The sequence below is a fragment of the Orycteropus afer genome, unplaced genomic scaffold, assembly GCF_000298275.1.
Source record: "Orycteropus afer afer isolate SDZICR_OR568_19922 unplaced genomic scaffold, OryAfe1.0 scaffold00255, whole genome shotgun sequence".
Classification (NCBI taxonomy): Eukaryota; Metazoa; Chordata; class Mammalia; order Tubulidentata; family Orycteropodidae; genus Orycteropus; species Orycteropus afer.
The window spans coordinates 1,380,853-1,391,950 of record NW_006921842.1 but is presented as its reverse complement, the minus strand read 5'-3'; the positions used below and the strand labels follow the sequence as shown (position 1 = coordinate 1,391,950).

General features: G+C 45.3%; 1 protein-coding gene across 1 annotated transcript; it reads left to right on the top strand.

Moving 5' to 3' along the window:
- The first annotated feature begins 6,222 nt into the window (after positions 1–6,222).
- LOC103204657 (popy Class I histocompatibility antigen, A-1 alpha chain-like) lies at positions 6,223–11,098 on the top strand. Its single transcript, XM_042782180.1, has 7 exons — positions 6,223–6,289; positions 6,563–6,832; positions 7,106–7,381; positions 8,031–8,306; positions 8,381–8,505; positions 9,062–9,131; positions 10,971–11,098. Exons 1-7 carry the CDS (start codon positions 6,226–6,228, stop codon positions 11,096–11,098), a joined length of 1,209 nt encoding a protein of 402 aa, XP_042638114.1. The 5' UTR covers positions 6,223–6,225.

Here is an 11,098-nt window from a genome sequence, read left to right as displayed (position 1 = left end):
GAAGGAAGGTTGGGCAATCCTACTTCCGTAGTGATACTGCCTCGGAAACCCAAGGAGGGGTCGCTATGAGTCGGGACCGACTCGACGGCAAATAACAACAACAACATAGTAGAAGGTCAGTGAAAAAGGGGAAGACTCTCAATGAGATGGATTGACACAGTGGCTGCAACGATGGGCTTTTGCAAAACAAAGACTGTGTGGATGGTGCAAGATCAGGCATTGTCCTGTGTTCTACACAAGATTACTAGGAGATTGATCCAACTTGATGGCACCTAACAACAACAACTAATACATACACATACACATAAAGTTTGCTGGCTTTGCTTCTGTAGAGAACCCAGCCTAAGGCATTTTGTACTGAGAGTTGTTCTAGAGAAACAAAATAATATGGATTAGTTTTCCGAATTGGTTCTCAGGTCTAATTCATCTTAAGATGCTGATGACTCTGGCTCCATTAGTAAAGAGGGCACTACTAAAAGATGGCCTGAGGGGCAGTATTAATATATAAAAAGCACCACTAATAGATCAAGTACTGTGAGATGTAATGCTCTGGGTGACTGCACATATGATACTTTTCTGCAAATTTGTCAGAATGAGAAGTATAAGGAAGCTTGATTGATTGGTTCTGCTTACATCAGAGAAAGTGGTCAAAGAAAGTGATGATGAGCTGAGGGCTTTAGAGTCACAGCTCAAGCACTTCATAAAAGACCTCAATGTTTCCAATTGTGTACTGAAAGAAAGCCCTATTGCTTGTGGTAACAGTCATAAAGTTGGAAGTGTTGTATAAGAGATCATGTTTTAGCAGGTCCTGAAGGCACAAGTAAGTTTCATGAGGAAGTAGCCCACATGACACCACAATCACATTACCTTCCCTCTCCCAGTCTGCACTTATGGCCACATGAGGAGTTCCTTGTGATCAGCTGACTAAGAGAAAACTCATGCCTGGTTTACAGATTATTCTAACGTGATATGCAGGCATCACTCAAGAGTGGAAAACAGCAACACTGCAGCCCCTCTCTGGCAACTCCCTGAAGGACAGTAGTAAAGGGAAATCCTCCCAATGGGCAGAACTTCAAGAAGTGCATCTGGTGATTCACTTTGCTTTGAAGAGAAAATGGCCAGATGTGCAAATGTATACTGATTTGTGGCCTGTGGGCAATGGTTTGGCTGGATGGTCAGGAACTTGAAGGAATATGATCAGAAAATTGGTGACAAAGAGATATAGGGAAGGGGTTGAATAGGTCAAAGAAGTGAAGATATCTGGGTCTCATGTGAATGCTCACCAAAGGGTGACCTTGGCAGAGGATTTTAACAGTCAAGTGAACAGGATGACATGTTCTGTGAAACCAGCCATCCTCTTTCAACCCAGCCACTCATATCCTTGCTTAACAGACTGAGGAACAAAGTGGCCATGATGGCAGGGAAGGAGGTTATGCATGGGCTCTACAACGTGGGCAAGCAGTCATTGAGGCCCTCTTGGCCATGGTCACTGCCGAGTGCCCAACCTGCCAGCAACAGAGACTAACACTGAGTCCGCAATATGAAATCATTCCTCAGGGTGACAAACCAGCAACCTGGTGGCTGGTTGATGACATTAGACCACTCCCATCACAGAAAGGACAGCATTTTGTTCTTACTGAAATAGACACTTACTCTGGATATGGAGTTGCCTTCCCTGAACACAGTCCTTCTGCCAAAACTACCATCCATGGACTGACAGAATGGCTTATCCACAATCGTGATATCCCAAACAGCACTGTCTTGGATCAAGGGACTCACTTCACAGCAAATGAAGTGTGGCAATGAGCCCATGCTCATGGAATTCATTGGACTTACCTTGTTCCTCATCATCCTGAAGCAGCTGGGTTTATAGAAAGATTGAATGGCCTACTAAAGACACAATTGCAGCACCACCTAGGTGGCAATACCTTGAAGGGTTGGGACAGTGTTCTCCAGGAGGCTACATAGAGTCTGAACCAGTGACCAATACATTGTGCTGTTTCCCAATATCCATGATTCACAGGTTCAGGAACCATAGGGTAAAAATGGGAGTGGCACCACTCACTATTACCCCTAGTGACCCACTAGCAAATTTTTTGCTTCCTTTCCCTGAAACCCTGTGCTCTATGGGTCTTGAGGTCTTGTTCCCTAAGGGAAGAATATTCCTACCTGAAGACACACTACTGATTCCACTGAACTGGAAGTTAAGGATGTCATCTAGCTATTTTGGGCTCCTCATGCCTCTGGGTCCACAAGCAAAGAAAGGAGTTACTGTATTGTCTGGTGTGACTTATCCTGATTACCAAGGGGAATTTGGGCTGCTGTTACATAATAGAGGTAAAGAAGACTATGTATGGAATACCAGAGATTCCTTAGGACATCTCTTAATATTAGCATACCCTGTGATTAAAGTCAGAAGAAAACTACACCACCACAATTCTGATATGACTACTAATGGACCAGACCCTTCAGGAATGAAGATTTGGGTCACCCCAACAGGAAAAGAACGTGACCAGTTAAGGTGCTTGCTGAGGGCAAAGAGAATATGGAATGGATAGTTGTTGTGTTGTTGTTGTTATGTGCCATCAAATTGGACCCGACTCATAGCGACCCCTCCTTGGGTTTCTAAGGCGGTATCACTATGGAAGTAGGTTTCCCACTTTCTTTCCGAGGAGTGGCTGGTGGGTTTGAACCGCCAGCCTTCTGGTTAGCAGTCAAGTGCCTCAGGCGCTATGCTACCAGAGCTCCCAGAATGGATAGTAGAAGAAGGTAATTCTAAATACCAGCTATGACCACATGACTAGTTGCAGAAACGAGGACTGTGAATGTTATCAGTATTTTTTCCTTCTATGTGTGCATAATATATTTTGGGTTTCTTCAGTTATAAAATACAAGATGTATATAGGGATAATGAATTTTCAATTGTAAATGTGTTAGCTATAGCATTTTAGGCACAAGTATGATTCTATAATTGTCTTTATTTAGAAATTATGTATGGTTTAAGGAGATATGTACAAGTGCCAAGTTGACAAGGGCTGGGCTATGATAGTTCACGTTTTCTGTCAACTTGGCTGGGCCATGATTCTCAGTAGATTAGCAGTTCTGATGTTGTCATCCCCCATGATAAGATCTGTTATGAGGAGCCAATCAGTTGAAAGGGAATTTTGTCTGGGGTGTGGCCTACTTCCGATATATATGAACATTCTAGCAAAGCACTCCGGCTTTTTGCATGATCTGGATGTTGCATATGACTCATCATCATCTGACCTCTTGAATTTGAATCAGTGGCCTGCGGTATTGCCTGCCAATTTTGGGGTGGTTGCCTTCACGATCTATGAATGAACAGCCTGCCATCTTACCTGCCAATCTTGGATTTGTCAGTCTCCAAAGCTAGCAGCCTAGTATATTGTCTGCTAATCTCAGGGTTGTCAGCCCCTGCAGCAACGGAAGTCAGTAGAAGCCTCCAGCTTGACAACTGACTCCCAGACTTAGGAATTCTCTGCCTCTACAACTGCATGAGCTATTAGTTGGAGAAAAAAATGTCTTTATCTCTCTATGTATAAGCTTCACTGGTTTTGCTTCTCTAGAGAACTGAGCTTAAGACAGACCTCAAGTCAGGTCCGTTAGACTGATTTATAATAAAGGTAATTTTTCACACAGATTACATCAGATTTCCAATTGTCTTGGATACACTAAGCTAGTATGTAACAAAACCAAAACACATCATGAGTAAATCTCCATCTGGTGCCTTCAGACATAAACGTTCCCAGTTCCAAAAGGAAAATATCATTACCTCAACTTCATTATTTTGACTGAGGACACTCTGGCATTAAATTTCCAGGGAGTAAACTCTCCTCTAGAAGAGCCCATGTGAAGAGGTCTAAACTAAGCTTTGGGAAGCAGAGTCTGGCTCAGGGAAGGGCGTTATGGGAAGTAAAGAGGAGGCAAAGAGGTTGGACCACTTAGGAGCCTCCTTGGTTCCTCAAAACAGCAGTTCTCAAAGTGTGATCTGTGCAACTCTTGGGGTCACTGAGATCCCCTCACAAGATCCATGAAGTCAAAACTGTTTTCATAACAGTACTAAGAAATAATTAGTCTTTCTCACTGTGTTATTATGTGTACTGAAAATAAATCAGCTGGAACGTAGCAAAAATGAAGGCTGTATCATCAAACTGCAGTAGTAATTGTATTCATCACCTACTTGCAGGAAAAATAAACGACAGTAACAAAACCAGCTTCATTTAAATATGAACTGACTGAAGCATTAAAAATTATTAACTCTGTTAAATCACCATCATCAAGTCCACATCTTTTTCATCTCATCTGTGATGAGGTGGGAAGAATATATAAAGCACTTCTATATTCCAAAGTGTGATGTTCGTCTTAAGGAGAATAGTTTCTGTGAGCTGCACAAGCCTCTTTTCTATATATCTTTTTCTTTTTTTTTTTCTTGAAGGGAAGGATGACAGAGAAACTGTCTTGGATATTTAGCTCTTTCTTCCAAATGAACTAGTAAGCCTGTCACTTCAAGGAAACCAGTGATTAAATGGAACTTCTCTAGAGATTAGAATATTGGAAAATTTGTATCCACCACAAGTATGACAGCTTACTAAAATTTACAAATTTTTCTGCTGAGATCAGTTGTAATACTAACAAATGTGACTTTTGATATTTTTTAATTAACTGTTCCAATGTTGGAAGATCTGCATATTCAATATATCACTAAAGAAAAAAAAATCTCATGCCTTAGTACAAGATTCATTCAATGTGCAAGATGGACCTATGAGAGTTGATGAACAGAACATGAAATATTCAATAATAGGGTTTCTGATTACAGCTACCCCTTAAGAAACTACCACTTCTTTAGCTTTAGTAAAGTATCAAAGATGAACATTCACAATTACATGGAAAAGCTATTAAAAATACTCCTCTATTTTCCAACTTCTTATTTGTGTGACATTGGATTTTTTGGTATACATCTAAAGCAAAATAACAGATCACAGAAGCAGATATGAGAATCCAAAAGTCTTCTACTGACACAGATAAGAGATGTACAAAATTTTAAAATTATTCCCTCTTGTCATTGGTTTATTTTGAAAAATACAATTTTTTTTCATGAAAATAAATTATCTCTGTTAACGTTTAATGGGTTATTAGTAGTTGAACTTTTTAAATTTAGTGTTTCAATTTCTCATACAATCAGTATCGGTAGATATAACCCATATAAATAAAATGTCTTTGATTCTTCAGTAATATGTAAGAGTGAGTAGAAATTCTAAGGCGTCCTAGTGGTACAATGGTTAAGCTCTTGGCTATTAACCCAAAGGTCGGTTATTGTAACTCACTAGCTGCTCCGCAGGAGAAAAGACCTGGGGATCTGTTCCTTTAAAGATTCCAAAGCCCAAACCCACTCATAGTGGCCTTATACAAGAGAGTAGAACTGCTCCCACCATGTGGTTTCCAAGGCTGTAAATCTTTAAGGAAACAGAGTGCCCCATTGTTCTCCCGGGGCGGGGCTCGCTGTAGGGTTCGAACTGCCAGTCTTTTAGTTAGCAGCTTAATGCCTCCAGAGCTCCTTCCTTCAAAGACTGCAGCCTAGGAATCCCTATGGGATAGTTCTACTCTTGTTATCTAGGGCTGCTATGAATCCACTTCAGGGCACACAACAATATACGGATTCTGAAACTAACAAGAATCTCTGACTAATGCAGGCCCTAGCCCAGGACTCAAGGAAACAGTGTAACCGAAGAGGTCTCAAGGCAAAGTCTCAGTACCCGGGTTTGGCTCTTAGACTGGATCGCGGAGTGGAGAGGGCTTGTGTTGGGGATTCCCTGTCCCCTTGGCTTTCACTTCTCCTTTACGCACCTAGGAGCTCTGGTGGCATAGTGCCTAAAGTCTTTGATTGCTAACCAGAAGGCTAACGCTTCATAACCCACCAGCCACTCCTTGGAAGGAAGGTTGGGCAATCTCTTTCCGTAGTGGTACCGCCTCGGAAACTCAACGAGGGGTCGCTATAAGTCGGGTCCGACTCCACCGCCTGGAGTTTGTTGTTTCCGCAACCTATGGCCGCTCCTTTTGTCTGGACACACATGACGTAGGCCCGCCTCTCACTCTCATTGGCTTTCCAGTTTCCAGAGCAGCCAATCACCGTCACCACGGTTCCGGGTTACAAGGTCGGCTCAGAAGAACCACGAGTAGGCGCGGTAGAGCCCCAGTATTTGGGTTATGGCATCTGGTATTTTCCTCCTGCTGCTCTTGGGGGCTCTGGCTCTTTCGCAGACATGGGCGGGTGAGTTTATGGTCGGGAGAAAAACGGCCTCTAATGAGAGAGAAGTGAGGGGAACGCCAGGTGGGGACATCGGACCCTCGGTGGGGCCCGCCGCCCAGTCCTGCCCCCCCCATCTTCCGCCCTTCACTTCCCATCCCGACTTCCGGGTCCTGCTCCTCCTGCAGCTCTTTCTCAGTCCCCTCGCCCCTCCTCTCGCCTTCGACCCCATAGAATCACGACCTGGGCGCCGCGCGGGGTGTGTGATCGGTGGTCTCAGCCGCCTCCCTCCCCCAGGCACCCACTCCCTGAGGTATTTCCGCACCGCCGTGTCCCGGCCCGGCCTCGAGGAGCCCCACTTATTCATCGTCGGCTACGTGGACGACACGCAGATAGTACGATTTGACAGCGACGCCAAGAATCCAAAGATGGAGCCGCGGGCGCCGTGGATGAAGCTGGAGGGGCCGCAGTATTGGGACCAGGAGACACGGTACGCCAAGAGTCGCGTACAGAGTCACCGTGTGTGCCTCCGCAACCTGCGCGGCTACTACAACCAGAGCGAGGCTGGTGAGTGACGCTAGGGCCGGGGTGCAGGTCGCGAGTCTCCTCGATGCCACGGAGGGTCGCCCGGAGCTCTGGCTCGGAACTTCACACCGAGGCCGCGCGACCCGCCTGGGCCTTTAAGCCAGGAAGAGCTGCGGAGACTCGTTCAGGTGTCGTTTTCAGTTTAGACCCAAACGGACTCTGAATAATCACCGCCCATTAAGGTCACGGGGACGGGGCTGACTCCGGGGTCGCGGTTCATCGGGAGGGACAGCGCTGACTACAAGGACGGGGCAGGGTCTCACACCTTTCAGAGGATGTATGGCTGTGACATAGGACCAGACGGGCGCCTCCTCCGCGGCTACAGTCAGTACGCCTATGATGGCGTGGATTACCTCGCTCTGAACGAGGATCTGCGCTCATGGACCGCAGCGGACAGTGCCGCTCAGATCACCCAACGCAAGATGGAAGAGGACCATGTGGCAGAGAGCCAGAGGGCCTACCTGGAGGGCACCTGCCTGGATTCGCTTCGCAGGTTCTTGGAGAATGGGAGGGAGACGCTGCTGCGCACAGGTAGAAGGGCATGATGGGCGCTTCCAGGAACTTCTTTTGAGCTGGGACTGTGTCTCCCTTGCAGGCCTCTTCAAAGGGGGAGGGGGTGGATTAGGATAGATGCCAGAATACTCCCTTCCCGTGGGTGTCCAGAGTGAGGAGTTAGCCACATTTCCACATCCTGTACTAGAGAGTGACTTGCTCAGACAAACTTTCATTCTCTCAGAGACAGTGAAGGAATCTGCTGTCTCAGAGTATAGTAGGGGAGATGATTCCATGGTTGATCAGCAGTTCTCTTTGATACTGGAATCAACCTTGGAACCCTATGAGAGAGTTTCTCTCTCAAGCCTTGTTTTCTGCAGCACACACAGTGGAGGTCTGATTCTCTTTTCTGAACTTCTTGGCCTCCACTTACATCATAGCTAGAAGTCTCTATTCTCCCCATCAGACACTTAGAACTTCCTGCTGTGGATTGCCTCACCCTCTTTCTAGTACTTTTCATGGAATGGGAAATTATCCCAGATCCCTGGACCAGGCTAGTGTCTGGGTTTTACACTCCCTCCCCCACCCCAGTTGTCCTGTCCATTCTCAGCATGATCACTTGAGCTCTGCTCAGTTGCCTCATGGGATATAATTCAGAGTTCCTGAAATGTCTGACCCTTCCCGGCAGTGCCTCCAAAGACACATGTGACCAGATCCCACATTTCTGAACATGAGGTCATATTGAAGTGCTGGGCCCTGGGCTTCTATCCAGCGGAGATCACCATAATCTGGCAGCGGAATGGGGAGGACCAGACCCAGGACATGGACTTCGTGGAGACCAGGCCAGCAGGAGATGGGAGCTACCAAAAGTGGGCAGCTGTGGTGGTGCCTTCTGGAGAGGAGCAGAGATATACATGTCGCATGCAGCATGAAGGACTGCCCGAGCCCCTCACCCTGAGATGGGGTAAGGAGAGGGAAGAGAAATCCTTCTGGAGATCTCCAAGGAGTTAGGGCTCCTCACCTTCCTTCTCTTTCCAGAACTGCCCACCACCTCCAATATGGGAATCATTGGCCTGGTTCTTCTTGGAGCTGTGGTCCTTGTAGCTGTGGTGTCTGGAGCTGTGAGGTGGAGAAGGAAGATCACAGATAGAGGTGGGGGTGGGGTCTGAATTTTCTTGTCTCACTGGTGGGTTTCTGGTCTCAAGTAGGAAATTTGCCATCTCCTGCCTCTTTAGGGGTCACCATCCACACATGTGCTGACCCAGTCTGGGGACCTTTGTGCCAACACTGTTTTGTTAAGCATCTGTGAAAATGAAGGACAAATCTTACACCTTAATGGTTCTGGTGATCAAGCTCTGATTTCCAATAGGCTAAGGTCACAGGAGAAGTTTCCTGCTAAGGAGAAACTTCCAGGAGGGTTGTTGTTCTAGTCCCTGCATATCTTTGCTTGTTCTACCCTGGGTCTGTAGTCACAGTTCTGGAAACTTACCTGAGGACTAGCCTCATGGTCCTGCCCCCTCCCTAGTCTCTCACAGAATGCTTTCTTCCCACAGGTAGAAAAGGAGGGAGGAGCTATGTTGAAGCTCCAGGTACGTATGGAGGGAAGGAGGGTGATCCTGAGACCCTTGAGACAGTATAAACAGACGGGAGCCCATGGGGGAGCCTCCTAACTCCAAAATTCCTATTCTCCTAGTCTTATCTCCTGTGTGCTCTGACCAGATCTATTTCTGTTCTTCTGCAGATGTGAATGATGCCAAGGGTTCTGATTTGTCTCTCATTCCTTCTAAAGGTAAGACCCTCTGGGGCCCCTAACATGGGGCAGGAATTGGGACAGAGAGGATAAGACTAGGTTATGCGGATTTTTTTTGGATTTGAATATTTTGAGATTACAATGGGCTATTCAGAGTGTCAGTACTTAAAATGTTAGTACCTCAATTTGTTCATGATTCTTTTATTCTACAGCATGAGACCACTGTTTTGTGTGGGACTGAGCGATACAAGATTTTTTCACATGCCAATGTGAGTAGATGTTGTACACCAGCTGCCACAGAATAGTAGCATTTGTTCTGAAGCTTCAGTAATTAAGACATTGTGTAGAATCGGGAGGTGATCTACACCATACTAATCATCCTTTCTATTGACATTTGTTGAGTGCTGGCTATAGGACACACACTATTTAGCATCTGGAAAGTCTGTTGGGATAGTGCCTAAGGCATTTGACTGCTAACCAGAAGGCTGGAGGTTCAAACCCACTAGCCACTCCTTGGAAGGAAGATTGGGCAATCTACTTCTGTAGTAATAACTGCCTCGGAAACCCAAGGAGGGGCCGCTATGAGTCGGATCTGACTTGACGACAATGAGTTTGCTCTTGTTTGGTATGTAGGATCTGGGAAACACCAGTAAACTAAAAGACAAAAATTCGAAGTAGATTGCAGTCCTTTTTCTGAAGCACTTCTAGGTGGACTCAAACTGCCAATCTTAACGTTCACTGCTGAGCAAGTTAACCATTTGAACCACCTAAAGAAAATGACCTGTGGGCTCAGGAACATGGTCACAGAGGATATTAAGCTCAGTGGTTCAAACTCACCAGTCACTCCTCAGAAGGAAGATTGGGCAATCTACTTCTGTAGCAATAGTGCCTTGGAAACCCCAGGAGGGATTGCTGTAAGTCAGATCTGACTCAGTGGCAGTGAGTTTTTTTTCTTTTTTTTAAAGTACTTTTATGAATAGCAACTGGAGTCTTAAAAACTTGTAAGTGGGCATCTAGATGCAACAGTGTTCTCTCCTTGTCTGGAGCAAAGAAGAATGAAGAAAACCAAAGATATATGGAAAGAATTATTCCAAGGGACTAGTGGACCGTGGAAACCTCAGCCTGTATGGCCATGAGGCCAGAAGAATGAGATGGTGCCCAGCTACCTCTGTCAACCACTCAGAAAGGGATCAGAGCAGGAGATTTTGTATAAAGTGGGAGAAAAATGTGGAACAGAACTCAAAACCATAAAAAAGACCAGGCTTACAGAGCCTGGCAGAGCCTGATGGAACCCCCAGTTACAAGTTAGTTACCTCTAGACTGGCCCCTAGTTACTCTTCAGCCTGGAATTGAACTCACTCTGTGGCTTCCAGCCAAATAGTAGACGTAAGGTAAACATTTACATCAGGTAGATGCATTCATTAGAACAGTCAATCATAGGCGATCAGAAGGGCAGTATTTGCACAGGGAGATAGCTCAAGGGGCAGGAAAGCATAGGAAAGAAGGACACAGGGAAGAGGGAGGAACTGGGAAGAGAGCTTTTACATTTTGAGGATTGCAGTCAATGTTATGAAGCAAAATGCATATGAGCTGCTGTATGGAAAATGAATTTGCTCTGTAAACTTTCACTCATATTACAATAAAATTATTTTTTTTTAAATCTGTCAACATCATTTTTATTATAAAAATTTATAGATCAGTTTTGGAAAAATCTGTGATGTTCAGTCTTTTTTACTCAAGAATATTTATTCATGTTTTTTCCATTTATTTATACTTCCTTTGCATCTCTCAGCATTTTAAAGTGTTCTTAATGAAAGTATGCAAATTTCTTGTTAAATTCACTCACCTGAGGATGTCAGAAAGGACTTCCATTTCTAGGCAAAGATGAAAACCAGGAGATGTCTGACTACTCAGATGACTATAGGGAGGTGGCACAGGACCTCTTTAAACTTCATCAGCAAGCAGGAGCCCAGGGGGAGAGCTGCCTGGCAGATGCGGAGATCTGA

Coding starts and splice junctions, on each gene's coding strand:
- LOC103204657 (XM_042782180.1), top strand. CDS start 6,226: ATGGCATCTGGTATTTTCCTCCTGCTGCTCTTGGGGGCTCTGGCTCTT. Junction 6,833..7,105: donor CTACAACCAGAGCGAGGCTG/GTGAGTGACGCT, acceptor AGGACGGGGCAG/GGTCTCACACCTTTCAGAGG. Junction 8,307..8,380: donor GCCCCTCACCCTGAGATGGG/GTAAGGAGAGGG, acceptor TTCTCTTTCCAG/AACTGCCCACCACCTCCAAT.